The sequence below is a fragment of the Euwallacea similis genome, chromosome 10 (genome assembly GCF_039881205.1).
Source record: "Euwallacea similis isolate ESF13 chromosome 10, ESF131.1, whole genome shotgun sequence".
NCBI lineage: Eukaryota > Metazoa > Arthropoda > Insecta > Coleoptera > Curculionidae > Euwallacea > Euwallacea similis.
In genome coordinates, this window is record NC_089618.1 from 1,879,925 (window position 1) to 1,897,705 (window position 17,781).

The 17,781-nt window shown below is 39.1% G+C and overlaps 1 protein-coding gene across 4 annotated transcripts in view; it reads right to left on the reverse strand.

The window, feature by feature from the left end:
* The window catches only part of LOC136411722 (uncharacterized), a 68,817-nt gene that overhangs the window by 15,407 nt on the left and 35,629 nt on the right, over positions 1-17,781 (reverse strand). The window contains exon 3 of one of the 4 annotated variants that reach the window (XM_066394396.1): positions 13,221-13,447. The exons of 1 other annotated variant lie outside the window; for it this stretch is intronic. In XM_066394396.1, coding sequence (XP_066250493.1) covers positions 13,221-13,447 — 227 coding nt within the window. Of the gene's footprint in view, positions 1-1,374; positions 1,790-13,220; positions 13,448-17,781 lie in introns of those variants that run through there. 2 more of the 4 variants (XM_066394397.1, XM_066394400.1) reach the window with 2 other exon arrangements.

Genomic DNA, 17,781 nt, shown 5'->3' on the forward strand with positions numbered 1-17,781 from the left:
AGTCTCTTTCTGGTAAGAATGTATAGGATGAGGCTCGCACAAAATGGTTGTTTACACATAAAGTGCGGAAAGTGATCATTTATCGCAAGCTCATTGTGGTAAAACGAACATCACGCACACAAGTGCGGTAAAGTAATACAATACAAGCGCGGTAACAAAATATACGTGCGTTAAAAAATTTTCCACCGCGCGTATGTCCTTGTGATGGAAAGGTACGAAATATTTATCAAGCAATCGTTTTCGGCGTAGTAAAAATTTTACAAGCGCGCGTGTGGCAAGGTATTCCTTTCAGCTCGTAAATGCTTGCGGTAAAGTGATTTTACCGCCCTTAGTAAATAGCAGAGAATTCACAGTGCGCTTTACTAAAAAGTTTTAGCATTTTACATACAGGTGAAACCAAGCGTACACTGAAAGTAAGATTGAGGGCGGTGATGTCTTGACTATCTGACACCCTTTAAAACTATTTTTAAAATTGGTTTTCGTCTGTTAATGACGGAATATTTCTTCACCTCTCTTGTTTTTTTAAATTGAAAAATCCTTCCACATTAAACTGGTGTTTCAACATTAAACGTGTTGGTAATTGAAAGTACGTCCCTGCAGTAAGTTTTTTTGTTATTTCATACAAAAATGTGAAATTTGAGCCTACATTGCAACTTTTTGAAAAAAAAAAGTGTGATTCATTTTCGATTTTTAAATTGGACACCCTGCATTTTTTATATTTTTGACATTAAGGAATATTCCAAAGAGATCTAAAGGAATAAGAAAAAACTAGGGAGATCACAGGGGATCAAAATAGATTGGAAAAGACATATGAAAATGTTTAGAAATCTATGGAAATCTCAGTAGATCCAAGAAACTCAAAAAAATCTAAAGAAATCTGAGGGGATTTACAGTGATCAAAGGGCATCTATAGAAATTTAAAAAAAATGTTTGGGAGATCTGGAGATATCCAAGGCAAATTAGATTTTCCACAGGAGGCAATTTTCGTCCTGAATGTTGATCAGTGTATAACCCCTGGGATGTACACCAATGAATATTAAATCAGCACATTTCCTGAAATTCAAAATCCCTGACTGAAAATTTTCTCTACAGGAAAAGTTTTTCGCGTTTTTTCTCCATAGTGAAACTTCGTTATTTTCAGCTTCTGAGCGACCTTCCGCACCACAACATCCTGTTATTGAATTTTTAAAATATTTTGCCATCAATTAATTAGCTGGATCCCTCATCATGGGGCACCGCTAGCGTGTAGTAAACACCTACTCCATTGAGAAAAAGCGTTAACACGATGAAGAAGTCTCGTTTTTAGTTCTAGACATTAAGCCGTAAAGGATGAAAGAATTCTGATAGAAAAGGGAGGACAGCAATTCAACTTACTTCAAAACAAGTCAAATGTAGCGCCCCCCTAAATCGGCGAGCGGCTAGATCACAACATATCAACAAACTATCACAGCGACGTTATCACAGACGTTGAGAATTAGAATGTAACTTAGACATGTACCTTTTTGTTAACTTGCACCTTTCGCCGGATCACCGTGCCGAAACATTTTTTAAACGCATTTTTCAAGATGTTCTTCTCCAAATGCCCGATGCTCAGGCAACCGCAATAGCACTCGGCCTGAGAAAACTTCACAGTCATTTGTTTGGCTTATCACAGCAATACGCGAAACTGGACAACGCGTTTCTGAGCGATTAGACGCGACCACTCATTACCGAAGTGGATCACACTATGCCGTGCCGATTGCGAGAGCCAGACTAGCGCTGTCAAGTGTACAGTGCTGCCGAGATCGTCTAGACAGTTGAGAGTCGCCCCTGCCCCTCGCCGCCTTCGACGTCCCTCCGCCCGACGCGTCAGGGCTGTCTGTGATAACACCGGCGACCCTGAGAGATGCACGCATGCCACAGCCGAGCGGCAACGTTGCCAGCTATTCGATTGTTTAGTCTGTGTCGACCGTTGTTTTTTCTCCTGTACAGCAGACGAAAGGGTTTCTCATCGCTAGGATGACTCAGTCCCTACGTCACTGGGAGGAGGCGTTACACCACATCCGCCTACTTAAGCGTTTTTAATCATTAGGCCACGCGCCGAATTTTTTGGGGCTTAATTAGATCAGGTAGACACCGGCTAGACATCCACATTACGCAACTGATAACCAATGGTATTTCTCAATTTCGATGCAATGAGCGAGGAGTTGACAACGTGGCGTCTGGCGTCACATGGCCTACTTCCACGTTCGGTTTTTGTGGAGGTTTTCTTGGAAGTGGGTGCATTTTTACAAGACAATATCGCGTCTCGTGGAAAATCGCACAGCCAAGGGATGTAGCGCATCACAATCCGCCAATGGACTAATTTTACCGAGCAATTGGATCAATTGGGGCCCAAATATGAATGGGCAGTGATGCAAGACGGGCAATTTTAACACTAAATTCGGCTTAGAATGACATTTGATGCTATGATTTGGTACTCGTTTTCCTTCATTTGTTTATACTTCGCAGCGCCCTCATCGGCAGTTTTGCTTCACATTCGTGATGTCACGATGATGTTTGACAAATTAAATGATAAGTATCGCTTAGTATTTTATCATCGTTCATGTAAAAAGTGCTTCCGAACTCTAAACTGTGAGTGTGAAAACTATTCAAAAACCGCAAGCCAACTGCATGTTCAAACATCCACAAAGGGTAAGTGCAAACTGTCTAAAAATGTATGAGCTGTACGTTTTCACTAACTCCGTGTAAACCATGTTATTTAGTGCTTAAAATGCATCCTCAAACTATCAGCCAAACTGCGATTACGAACGTCTAAAGCATACAAACTGCAAATTTAAGCGTGCTGAAAAGCTGCAGTGCAAACTGTGCCATTGCGAATTCACAGAAAGGTCACAGACCAAACTGACTAATGCAAGTTCAAAGTTTATTCAAACTCGAAACGGGCGTATATGTCAAGCCGCCATTTTGGTCGAAGTCCTAAAGTGATGGTAACTGCATAACTCAAGGTTAAATTAGTACCAATTGTGACTTTATCAAGTACAGTTTGATATTTTTATGAAATACTTGAATTGACTTGAAACTCGGCATTGCCTCGAATGAGAATTAACTCCATTTTACTTGATAATTCAGGTTTGTTCCGAAGTTTTACTGTCCACGGAGTTTTCCTGAAAGTTTTTAAAAACTTAACTATTTCAGCTTAGAATAATCAGATTAGTTTCGCTTTATTCAAGTTGGGTTTCCTTATTCAGAGTTCCTTCTTGAAAGCTGTAATACATGAAAACAATACAGAAAGTTTGCATTTAAATACTCAAAAAACAGCTGTGAATTGCACGCATTTTAAAGTTCAGGGTTCTCTGTAATTTTATACCATTAAAAACAGGAGAATATAGAGGATAACTTTCGAATACGGACCAACAATAGAAAAAAAATCAAATTTGCGTTCCAGAACATTTTTGATGTTCATAACATTTTTTCAAATCATCAACAGTAAAAAGTTTTGCAATTGCTTCTTTCTAACCTCAAATCACTCATTCAATCATTAAACTCAAATTAGCTCACGCTCCTGCTTTCCATGTAAAAACGCAATGTTTTTCTACTACCTTTATTGTAAAATATTTTCAGAAATTCATTGGCGTATCACAAGTTTTTTCAGCTTACAAACATACAAATGTTCTGATGCAATCGTTTGCCCTTCTTATTCCTAAAGTCACTCAGCCCGTGCTTTCCATGCGATTTTTTAAAAATTATATCTATAGTGTACCTTTAACACAAGATAATTTATGAATATCGTTGACAGTATCAAAATATTTTAAATTGTCTACAAATCTTAGTCGATGGGCGAATCTGGAGCTGAACCCTTCATACGTCTTTGTCCTCCGTGGAAGAACAGGTAGTTTGTTCTCTTTATTGAGGACTTTTAGTGTAAAACAGTTTCTAAAAAAATTATTTACGTATCATTTTTTTTTTCAAGTGAAAAATATCCAGATAATAAAAATTCTTTACAAATGCTTGTCTTACATTTAATTTCAAATTTGCGTATCGCATGCTGGCTTCTATCGACGAAATGTGAACATTTTTCTGTATGCAGAGCAGTTTTCTTTCAAAGTATTTCCCGGTAATCATTGGCGTATAACATTTTTTCGAATGAAAAAATTCTTCAGAGGTGTTTATACATACAAATTTCCGATTCGTGCAAAGCATGCTACTGATATCCATGGAACAAGAGTTTCGCCCCTGTTTAAATAAGAAAATTTGCTGCTAAATATTTTCAGGAAAGCATTGGCTGTCTATCGCAATATTTTCAATAAAATATTTAATAACTCATTCCTATAATTCAAACTTCTCTACATCGTGTTCCATTCAATATTATTTTTAGAAAACAGCTTTTTTACTTTCATTTCATGGGCGAAAGAGGCGTGCCGCGTTTACAGTTCAGTGACGGCGCAAACATTTATGCAGGCAGTAGTTTTTTTATCTTTTCCTCTTGGAAAAAAACGTGTAAATGCTCGAATGATTCTCTGGAAATGTTTTAGTAAACGTCCGTTCAAAGAAGAAAAGTGTTCACTCTTTTAAATGGAAAACAGCAGCGCATACAATGAGAGAGCTTTCGAACGAATATGATGGGGAGTAAGGACAAGTGAAAAGGTTTTCTATTTTGTTGACAATTTTCCGGTCAAATACGTCATTTGAGTTACGCATAACGCGAACAACCCTAAACTCACTTCAGCCAATCATCTCCGGCCTTCAGCCGATCGAAATTGATCATAATCCTGGGTCAAGGGGCGAAAAAGCTTAACCCGGTCGTGATATATTAATTAAAAGTTTCTTGCTAGTGCATTTGGAATCGCATCCTAATTTCGCGTCTATTTTTTGGCTTAGAATATTTGGAATTTACAAATTACTACTTTTCCTGAATACTAATTGTGATTATGCAATTTCATCAGTCTTAAGCTCTTGAGAGACAAACCCACATTCAACTATTCTTCTATCGCCCATAAACCACAGCCAAAGCTGCCAAGCAAGATCGAGAAAAAAAACCGTCGTGAGAGACTGTTGCAGCAACAAAGAATCATTGCTCGCATGAATAGAAAAGGCGGTGTGGCAATATCCAATAGCTCTTAGTCTAAGCTTTTACTTTCAAATTGTTTCCCGAGCCCAAGGGCAGGCTTTCAGAGGTTTCACAACAATGGCAATTTTACTTGCGAATAGTTTCTTAAATGCATCTTCAAATTAAAAACGCCTAGACGAGGTCGCACTATACCAAGGCGCATTAGAATAAAAAAAGGCTTTTGCACAATAAACTAGCCAAGCAATACTAATTACTGGGTAACCTTCAAGTTACGTAAGCGACCTTGCAATGAGCTTTGCGCCACTGAGTCATCTTATTTTCGCTGCTGCTGGCCGGATTTTTAGATCTCCGCCTATGAAGAAATTACCATAACAAGGGATCTTCTTAGAGGGCCGCATTTAATTAGGACACGAAAAAGGGTTCCGTGCCCTTGCCCTCGAGACCGTTTTCTATTATTCTCTCGTATGCATCAAATAGAACCGTTAGAGCATGGGAAACTAGTCGGTTATGGGGATTTTGGCGCGTTTCCATTAGAATCGCGTCACCTTCATTAAAAATCCCAGACAGTCTGTAAACACGGTTGTTATCGTTAAAATTAGTGTTATTATGTACTTGTATGTGCGAGGATGGTTTTTAACTTAGTCGTCATTGGCGTAAAAGCATATAAAACGATTACTAATATGCAAACGTTGAAAGTCCGGAATATGCCCCCTAAACAACCGGACGAACTTGATTAATTGCGCATGAGATTCCCTATACCAGAAAACCCTATATCATCAAAATTTCTAGGTTTTCAGGTTTTCCTTAAGAAAATTATTCGACTAAATAGTATCGAGCGCGGTTGTCTTATAGCATCCGCAAAAGTTGTCTTGCAACACCAGCAACACTACTAATTGAATTTTATGAATGAAAATTGAGTGCAGATTGCACTGTTTTTAGATGGAGAAAATGAAGCAAAAGTGCAATCCGCAAACTGCATCTGCTTCTTCAGTTCCTCCGAACTACATTTATGTAATTTCTACGTCGAAAAGAACGTGACTCGTGGGAAATTTTATAAAGTTCCTTTCGTATAGTAAATGAACTGTAAAGATTATTGGTAAAAAATTCAAGACAAGAGTGCATTTGCTTCTTGATACATTACATACGAACTGCAACTGTATAGTTTCTTCAAAAAAAGAAAAAAGAAATTCTGTGGAATTGGTTTTTTCCATTAACCGTGAAGATTAGGACAAGATTCGACTGTCGTTATTAAGCCTTAATCAAGTACAAACCTGGAGGAAGAAAGTCGCCAGACAAATGAAGATACTAAAGATAAGCTTCAGAGAACCGAAAATTTTCCATATTTAAATGAATGACACGATGCCTACGTGTGTAGCCATCATCTGACATCATGTCAAAATTTCGTGTAAACAACGCCGCAAGTGTTTGTTCCCCTAACTTAATGTACTATTTACTGAGTATCTGAAAAAAATTTAGCCTGCTTATCTCACCTAAGTATATCATATCTACTCACGAGAGAAAAACTTTATCTTAAGCTTTATAACTTATCTGATATAGTATCATTATGGAGGAGGAGGAAAAGCAGGTGGTGACGAATGATTATGATGATGATGACTATGGGGTAGAACAAATAGAGGAAGTGATTAATTTAATTCAGAGGATTTCGTTATTGACAGTTCGCTCAGAGATTGAAGATAGTTTGTCTCACCAGGAACAACAAGCGACGACTCGCAATTTCCTCAGAATACGAGCATGCAAATGTTCGGGCAAGTGTCCTTAAATTTAAGCCAGGTGTTTAACGTTGGAGTGCAGCGGAAATGCAATTCTAATCAATGCAACGTTCATTGACAAAATTGTAATGCAACGTCCGATTTATACATCGAAATCCCCCTTCTGCATGGAAAATTATTGAGATTCCGTTGGCTTATGCAATTGCAAAGCGAACTGAATGTTAACTGTTTCCTGAGCGTATAAAATTTGGGGTATATTTGGCCTACGATATTTCAAATAAAATGAGGATCTAAAAACTTTACCCCTCCTGTCTACTGCCACAATAGAAACGTGACTGTTTTTGAGTAGACATTTAAGTGGTCTCCAATTAGGTTTCGGCACCTCTCCTAATCGGCTGTAGACGGTATAGCATTGCAAAATTCCGTGCCTAGATTACAAATAGAGGAGAAATTCTAAACAAAATCGACTGGGTTTTTCCATTTTGTGTTCCATTGCTTATAGGCGAGGACACGTGTTTGTATAGTCTATCGAAACAGGGTCAATTGATTCATATATTGTTTTTATGTCACTGTGTTTTTAGAAAGGACATATTGCTCAATGAAAAAAATAACCTCTTCGCTCTGTATATTTGCTCTTCTTAAAAAAAAAAAACGTAAACCATTGAGCAAATTAACTTTTAAAATATCAACCTGCTTCAAATTGCAAGCATTATCATGACATCACACCCATCATTTGCGTTATTCGAAACTAGGTTCTCTCGGTTTAGCTTAAGCAAAATCTCAAACTTTGCTAATTAACATTGTCTCCAATTCCGGTTCATGCCAGTTATGACATTATTCCTAGGCAGGAAACACCTTCCTTAATTCCACTGTAAATAGGTATTGCCATTGGCTCAAGATCTCAATTCATCAATTTGAATTTTGCTTAGGGTTGTCTAAAGTTAAAGGGACGATTTCTGATGTTATTTCGGGCTTGGGAGTGATAGAGGCCGCCAGTCTAGTGCGTCATCCACAATGCGTATCGCGTCTATCGATCCAGACTACAGACGGGGCCACGCAAAAAACCGCTTGGCTAGACGTACTATGAAGCCTGGATCGAATCCTTAGTAGTAAATAATTAATTGGGCGGTTCTGCGCCAAAGGTCGTCTGATGGGGTAAATTAAGACCCGAAAAAGGCTTTAATTACCATCTACTTTTCAAACAGTAATCGTCGCTTTTGAATTAATCATGGTCAATTTGAATAGCATTCGGGAACGAAGTGTGACTAAGCACAGTCGAAAATGAGTTCATTAACGATTAGCCGTCAGCCAAATGTCGCCATCAGGCGCCTTGTATTTGTTTACGGTTGCAAATTATTATAAGGTAAATATTGTCTATTTTTGCTTAGTGAGAAGGTAAATAGTTCTGACCTCCATCAGTTTACCGCTGCAGAAAAACCCCATGACAACACAATTTTGTCTACTGAACCCTCTCTTGCACCCCTCGTCGATCAAGGCAGTTGTAGGAAAACCCTCATTAACCACTGCCGCAATACCGCACCCTTGAATGGAGGCGCAGTCCGCCCTCTACAGAATCGGACTCGAACAACTGCAAGGAAAATTAAACAGGATGTAAAGAGTGGAGAGCCCGGCCCTGGCGGCCATAAATCCAGACACCCTCTTCTCGCTCATATGACCCATTCATCCCTAATATCGGCTTTTTTCCGATCAATATTAGACGACATGACTCTCAATAGGGGAACTGACTATATAATAATTAGGCAACCCTGTTGCATCATTTTTTACTAATGCCAGCACGCTAGTTCCCATCCGTATACAAAATGCTCCAATGGCCCCGAGTGATAACCTTTCAAATTCCGAATATCGCTTAATGTTGAGAATTCAAGACAAAGAGGTTTTTGCGCACGCCTCGTATATGTCGGAATCAACATTAAAATAGAATTCTATTACGACATGTGTGGCGATCATCTTCCGTGTGATGATTACGCGCCTCCGATAATGTTTAAAATTGGCTCATTAATGCGGGCGACGATAACCTTTTGGCCTAGTTTCGAAATTTGTCAGTTTTCCAAAGAGATCGTAGTGGAATGCAAAGTTGTCCGTCATGGTGATTAGTTTTGCTATTCCATTTGGGTACTTCTGGAATTCAGTATTCTGGATTTCTCCACTCCGTTCCTATGTCAATTCCAAATCGAATCAGTCGGTACCATTTCTTTCTCAAATTTTCGTTACTCATAAAATCACTGTTAACCGTAAAATTAAACGTAGGCAATCTTCTCTAAAATTGGAGAATTCCTAATTTCTATTACCCTAATTAATTTCATAGACATGTAGATGTTGTAGTCATTCTATAGTGTAATAAGTTTTACAGTGGAACGACAATAAACTCCTTATCTTATTTTACAAGAGGCTTTTGAAATATTGGGGCTTAGGGGGAGCAAGTAGTGATCCGCTCGGGCAATTGAAATGCTTGCACTTCTGATAGCTGAATATGTCTCTGAAACGCATCTTATCTGTTTCCGAATCTGTGTGTCTTAAATTTGACTACTTCTCTTCATGAAGATAGCCTTGAAGACGACTAAACCATAATCGAAACGATGATGTTTTTCTTTTGAAGATAGAGAGTTCCATTGTCTTCAACTTGTTACCCATCCGACTACACCGTTGTAAGGACGTATTACTTAAAATAAGTGTCCCTCCGCTTTGAATCGCTCACATAACGGCAGTGTCTTGCAAAAAAGTGCCACTTTCTACACGTGTTGCGAAAATAACTATTTCGCCCCCTATCAAAAAATTAGAAAAACCCACTGCAGGTGTTATGAGGAACCTGATGATGTTTCTAGAAAGCTGAAGCGTTGCCTTGAAATTTCATCTTCACAGACATATTGCACTTGAAAAGTTACTTGAGAATCACAAGGATAGTCATATCTCTATAAGCCGCAATGAAAAAACTACAATTAGCAATAATTACTATTAAGCTAATACATATTTACACCCAGGACGATAACGGAAGCGTAATTGGTATGGTTCCAAAGTGGTAGTCGACATATAGCGGATGCTCGAAAATCATTCCCCATTTTAGTAACAAAGTGGTAATAAAACCGTTCTTAGACGTCACTAGTTACAGGAACCTATACGTAACTATTGTTAGTCGCAATATCTCAACAGGAACTTCAATTGCTATTTGGGTTCTCTAAAGCTAAAATTTTCACTGCTGGCAAAAGACTCTCCTGCAAGTAAGAACCCTCGGTTCCTCCATACATGCGCATACAAACCGGGCCTCATAAATTTGCAGGAGACAAACCTGAAGCTTTCGAAAAATCGTAGATGGTGTCGGCGATAAGCCGACTGACCAAATGCCGAACTTGAGTTATGGCCGGCCGATAGTGCGTCACCAACACGGCCCAAATACTTCGTGGTCGATGCTGGTTTGGTGTGACCTTTAGGAATTTATGTGCGATGTTTGGTGTTAGCTGAGACAGCCAATTCCCGAACGTGGTTCCATAGCAAACGTAAACTACAAACATTGTGTTTCCAAAGCATAAACTAACTCTGGGAATTTATAAATGTTGATGTTTTTGGATTCTTTTCAGAGCGAAAGTTTGGAATCAATTGTATTTTAAGTCCAAGTGTTAAGACGACCTAGCAAGGTTGTCTGGGTCCGACGATTAAACGCAATGGTCAGCGGCGACCGCAGAAAAAAACCAACACGATATCAAGGGGCGTTATTCTTGAACTCAATCCAAATTACCCTTCGACTTCCTGCACAGTTTTTTAAACTATCTGAGATTAGATCGAGTAAGATCTGCTGATTCTAGAACTCTGTGACAATACAATTTAGGATTGTCAGTGATGAGGGGCCTTCTTAACCGAGGAATAAGCCCCCGGATAGGAGACTAATCGACCTCATTACAGGTTAGCTACCGTCTGCCGCGCATCGACATTTTGTAAGGCCGACGGCATAAACCTGGCGGTTACGTTTCTGTCTGTCTGTCTGTCTGTCTGTAGTGGTGATATCGGTCGATTGTGTCTGATAATAATTATCAGACTTATATGGAGGATGCGTGTTCTGGCGAAAGCGGTCAGCGGTGGTGACGGGTACCGCCGCGTACCCCGACAATATGTAATTACCGCGGACCGGACCCGGTACTTATAAAATGAAGGCGAAGACTCAATTTCGGTCGAGGAAAAAAGAAGGCGACTCAGGACGGGTTTATCGTTTTGCAAGGAAAAAGAGAATGTTGAACTCGTGATCCTTTGATGGAGATGGCCTGAATACATCCCTTGTATTCATTGTCCCTTCAAAAGCTTGGTTCAAAAAGATCTTGTATGCCCGTGTACTGTGGGGTTTTTGTCCATCCAGAATTACCGATCAAATCTTATCGCTCGATTCCTTCCTATTTCTATTCTTGCCTTGATTACATGTCCACAGTTTCGTTTCCTACTTATTCACTCGTGTTCAATGTTTTCGTTCCTAATCCCTTGTCTGCGTTTGGCCTTTGCTACCTGCATTTAGATCTGAGACTGGCCTATTATCTGAATAATGTATGTATATACATAACATATAAATAATATATAAAAAATATTGCGATCAGGAATTTCCAGGCAGGAATGATTGCCTTCGTCTTCCTTACGCGCGATCCTCTCCACAATGCTTGGTGTCCACCCACTTTCTAACCTCTGGAATTGACCGATTTGTACGTCCTGCATGTCTATCCTATGTGTTCGGAAGATGATTTTTTCCAAAATTGTTGTATGCAATGTCAGGTTTCTTTTTCTAGCAGGACTTCTACAGATTTTAGAATAAAATATTTTAAATAATTTAAAATTTTCAGAAAATATTGGGGGTAATAATGCATTAAAATTATCGGTAATTTTTGCGTGACAGCATGTTTTCTAAAAGCTGCATGAGTTAATTTTAGTACGTTGTACGAAAACAAAATATCAAAATGAGGAAATGCAGTTTGAGAAGTGCAGCAAACACATTTGAATTCAAAATTATCTGGTTATTTTGAGGCAGCAATGTTATTTATTGGAAAATTTCCCGAATAAAGGAAATTGGCACTATACGTACCGTTTATATAATTTCTAGTACTTTTGGTTTCACTTTCTCTTGAAATTTTGTTTATTTTATTATTGCTGGGTCCAGACATGTTTAAAAACTGCTATAAAAATTTCATTTCCCCTTGACATTGATACATTTGATTGATACCTGCCTGGCAATAATCTACAGATAGCGGGCAATTATGGCACCTATCAGGTAAATACCATTGTGATTTTTTGATAATTACGGTCTTCAAATGGACAGTGTATTATAGTTGAAAAATGTCCTTTGTCACTTATCAATTTTTATTAGCATTTTACCGTTAGTCTGATGGACCGTTAGTCATGACAACATATACATATACATATAATTCATTATATATAATAAAAAAATTCATTTATTTTTTTCGAGTTTCACGTATAGCTCCGATAGTTTTTAATATATTTATTTCAAAATTTCACAGTGACAATATTCATTTATGTTTCTAACATTACACAGATCAAGTGATTATTATTAACACCTACAGGGATCTTTAGGGTTCGAATCCACCGGATTGAAAATGGCTTCCGCTATTAATATAGATAAATAATGAGTGCAGTGGAAACGTCCAACCACTGCCCCATCTGTTGCTCGCCAGGAGCAAATTAATTCCGAACAATGAGGCGCGGGGTCGTTTTTCGATTCCGAATTTCCGCACGTATTTTTCGTTTTAATTATAACGTGACACGATAATTAAAACGGCAACAAAGCCCATGCACATCATAAAAATATCTATGTATGCATAAAGGGGGTAACTGACACGTTAATATTTACCAAAATTAATTGTTTTCGTCTGTCAGGCCCGCGCTAAAAAGTCCGAAGTTGTTGTTTTCTTCGAAGAACAATGCGAATTTAGTTGAGTCCAGGTAATGCCCTCTACGATCGAACAATAACGCATTTTAAATGTGAGTTCTGATGATAATGGAGCAAACATTTACCTAATTTTGAAAAAAGCTTATTTGCAAACACGTCTGCCTAATCAACCAAATACGTTTGTAATTACTATGATCTAATTCAGATTTAATTCCAAAAATCGGAATTTCAGACAACGTAATTTCTCTAACAAAACATATGATCTAGAACTAATTATCAAGTGGCATTACTCAGTGTTCGCACAGGCAGGCTGGGATGACGCTTCAAAAATTAGATTAGAGGACGCCTTGTGTCAGTCACGATTGTCGGAAAAATGTTCAAGTACGCCCCTGGCGAGCCCCAACAAAAACGTGCCAGACAGTGAATCATTCACATTTACACGAAATCAAATTAGCTTCAGATTTTCGAGTAATTGTGACAAAGGTGAAATAAAAAGCGCCATGCATACTAGTAAAGGCGGCGGCACACAAACACCAAAACTTACGGGAGTGACTGCGGTAGCGGCGGCAGCGGACACAGTAGGGGCGGTTGGAGGAGCGGCGACGTCCTGCCGCCCGCGGCACGGGGGGCGCAGCAGCAGACACGAGGCCAGGCCGAGCACGGCGCCTGCCGCCGCTGCCGCTGCCAACGCCGCGACGGCCCACGAAGGCGGCAATCGGCGGGTGGTGAGGGGCGGCGAGGCGGGGTAATCGCCTACGATCACACCGACGGCTGCAACACCAAAGGGACTCCATACTATCGGCAAACTTTTCAAGAAAAAACTAAATACCAAAAAAAAAAATAGAAAAGTCCTAAGAAAAAATCTGTTTGTTGAAGACAAACACAAAATAAGACTAGAATTGGTAACATAGGAACTACAATATGGATAGAGCCAATACAAAACAATATGTTTTCGAATAAGAACGTCTTGACGATGCTATATGTTCCGTTGATGTTCATTTTATTTCATTGGACTGTAGGTTGGACCAAGAGCAGTTCCTCATGTATTAAATAGACAAATTCCAGCTTAATACAGGCGCAGATATTGTAGAAATTGGTGTATTAACACCTTTGGTACCCTGTGCACCTTGCGAAACCAAAATGAGCATATGCCGATAGCACCTTTGTGGATGTGATCCTTCAAGATTTTCAATGGGGTCCATTATGATTCCCAATGTGGTCCATCACGATTTCCGATGTGATCCTTCATGATTTCCAGGTCAGGGACGTAATTTCTAGGACTAATGAAGATCGGATAAGTAAAAAACCTCTCTCCAAACATGTAGACACCTCGTCCAAATTAAAATTCCATCTTCAAAAGCCCGAACTGATGTGACTTGTGAAGGGGCCAGGGGGGATAAAACCTGGTCATAAAATCCGGCCATGTCAGCCGTAAAACTAATTTGCAAGGTAAATTCGGGGCCCTTTTGCCTCGCCTTTTGGCGACACACGTTTCGAGAACCCGGCCCGCCGAAAGCGACAAGTGCATCATTCCGAATGCACGAGGGGCCCCCTTACACGTACGGAGGCCGGATTTTTACGTGTACCTGCACTTTGGGGTCTTCCTTTCTTCGTTTTTCGTCGACGACGAAGGGAAGACATTTGCATATTGCAAGCCCGGTCTGCAAATGCAGTCTCGAGATTCGGTCGGGCGCACCAGACAAAATAAAATTCCCGTTTTGTTTTTGTGTGATAGCGCGGGCTGAGGTCACCTGAAGGTCGCCCCCGAGGGGGCGCGACTTTCAGAGGGGAGGCGCAACCAGGCAAGTGAATTTGCTCGATTTCACTTTGAAATTTTAAACATTCGGTATGTAAATTAGACTCTGATGGACGTTGAACTGCTTGCTGGCAAACAAAGGGTCATAACATTTGGCAAATAAGCCGATATAAATGCATCGCGGTTGTCCGGTTTTCGGGCGGCGACGAAATTTCGTGACCATCTTCTGATGGGCGAGAATACACCCTGGAGAATAATAATGGTCATTTTTGGGTCCACCACCCAAACCAAGAATGATACTTGTAGAAGTCTTCAGTAACCAAGCACAGTTACATAATTTGGTCGATGTCTCTTCAATCATCTGCGATGAATATCAAGTTTTCACTTGCCCATATTAAGCAATCGCGCCGTCTAGACGAGAATAGATCTCGTTTCTCGAATGAATAGAACAAGGCCATCACAATCTGCACTTTCCATTATTTTGCGTCTAGATGACTGCTTTATTACTTCCATTTGAAGGCAATTGCTCAGTAAAAGTATGGGTAATCGGACAAAAACTATCCGACTGCATCAAAGGTTACCACCGATAAATTCACGTAGATTGCTAATAATTGCTAAATGCGCCGTATAACTGATTCAAGGTTCAGATGGAATGGTTTATATGGTACCACTGGTAGATGAACAGGACTGGAGAAAAGACGTGAAATGAGAAGGTTTAATTGATTTTTGAAAGCACACCTGAAAAATAACAGACCTGAATTCCCAAATTGGACAAGCACACCACTTACAGGGATTGACGTAAATGTTACTTAGCTTGAGGATTCTACGAAATACATGACGAACTACTTTTTGATGTGATTCCTTTGTAATAATCCTCTTCACATATTCAAGAATATACTATATGGAAATTCTATTGTGATTTTTACGCCTCACTGAATGGGCCAAAAGTAAATCCAGAATTATCAAATCCATAAAAGCGTAGTTATCTCTAAACACAACAAACAAAAATTCTACATCTGCCTTCGGGGTCCATGGAATCACCCCAAGTCGATTCCGAAAAAATATCAATTGATCTTTCAATTTTAAAACTCTGGTGAAGTGGCGTACTTCGAGTAAACAGATCCACATTAGTATCGATCATTTTCGTCAAGGAGAGAAGAGATTTTGTCACAAATTTTTGGACAAAAATTTAGAATTGTCTGGGAAGTATATTGTGAGAAATGGAACTATTTTCAGAAATTTTTTCAGTTTTTTTAACATTCAATTTCCATACTATCATGCCTCCGTTGATTCCATAATCAGTGCTTCAACATCACTGACTATAAATGGAATTTGGTAGTGAAATACTTCACCAATTGATGCACTGGAGCCTTTAAAATGCAGGTTGATTTTAAGGCACTTTGTAAAAAGCGTAAATAGGCGTAAAAACTTATATCTAAAACATTACAAGAGATATTGGAATATAGGAAGATTAGCAAACAAAACAGTATAATAAGTACTCCCCAAAACCAGCAGAAATTTACTTGATGAAGAATGTACTAGTAAGAATTTAAGAAAACATCTTTATTTGGAAGAATTCTCCATGAAATGTCATTTAACTATATTAAACTCACTTATGATTTTAAAATAAAGGATAATTATAAAAAACTCAGCCACCAATGACCACCAAAACGTTGTGTAAATCACTAAATGAGATGCATAAATGAATTTCTAATAAAAAGTTGTCTTAAAATCGACAAAAAGCTTTCCAGGTCCGTATTAAGAAACAAAAGTTGCTGATCATTCTTGACAAATTAAATGTCAGAGAACGAAACCATGACTATCATGTTGAAGCTCATAAAAAACTGCTATGGAAAAGTAGTTTTAGTTTTCATCTATTTCTTGTCATAGCTCGGGAACAAAAATAAAAAAATGTAGATATGTTTGCATGGTGGAAGTCCTCCCTTGAATGCGAACTTTTCTCGCACTAACCAAGTTTGTATCTATTGTCCTTTACGAGATTCGTATTCTTGACATCCTTTTCTTGGACACACTGATTATCCACCAAAATTTAGTTTAGTTTTTCAGTTTAGGTTCATTAGACCAATGTGCTGACAACTTGACCTGGAAAATAATTTCCGTGAAACTAAGAAACTGACTAATATTTTGTCTTTACTTCGACATTTCCATGGATATTATACTTTTTGTATAGTTGTCACGAGGTGTCTCTAGTAGTTTGACAGATGAGTGTTTGACAGATCCATGTTTGACATAACTCAAAAACGTGAAGTTAAAATTTCCAAAGACTCCATGTGCGTACACAAAACGAGATGATTAAAATACTATAAGGTATCAGTTTTTACGATATTAGAATAGTTACTCGACGAAGATCGAACAATGGCGAAACGGTGAACATGTTTTGTCTAGGCCACGGCTAACCCGATCCCGAAATCGTGGAAAAAGAGTGTCCAGAGGTTATTTTGAAACGGCCACGGCGATAGGACGCAGCTGGCGTTGACGCAATAGACGTCGACTAGTTCTAGCTATGTGGTCCTAGTCGAATTTCTATTTTTCACGACCGTTTGTTTACCGAAAAATAATTCGACGCGACGTCTGGCTATTTCCAAATAATTTCGTATGGCATGAAAAAGCGCTCGATCCAGACGAAATGTAAACCGATTGGTTTACACTAAACCCATTCATAAAATGCGCTGCCGATCGAACCGTTCTATTTTCAAAACGGGTGCAGACGAATAATAAACTTAAGGTGCCAGAAATAGATCCAGATTTTTATTATGGCAGTGCTGTTTGGTCTCCGGGGAGGTTGTAAAACCGTCATTAGTACCTCTAAACTGCGACGGGTATATGAAAAATGAATCAAAGTACCCAACCGGTTGTTCTCCGACTCCCCCTTTTCGGAACCAGTCCGAGACACACTCGCTCGGTGCAATCATTAATGCCGCATACGTTTTTTCTTCAAATCTGTTAATTGATTGCTGACCTTGATAGTCTAGACCCTCTTTTATTACACTCTTTTTTTTAGGGGGAGTAGGGGGGAATTGTCGTCTAAAAAAGACAAATCGTACGGTCGCGCAACCGGAAAACGAAATTAGGTACCTACGTGAAATGTTTACGCTATTAAGCCGAGTAATTGGCGCTGATCGATGCACCGCGACCAGCAATAATTTGCGTTAATTAAACACAAGTTCTCAAACAAAACACCCCCCTTTCAGTCAACACTGCATCCCTAAGCCATGACTACACAAAAGAACGCTACAGCTAACATCTGTTACAATTGTTGCTGGAAGCAAATTATAGAAACCTCCATTAATGAAGATAGGGCAATGACAACCGTTTATCAGTATACAGG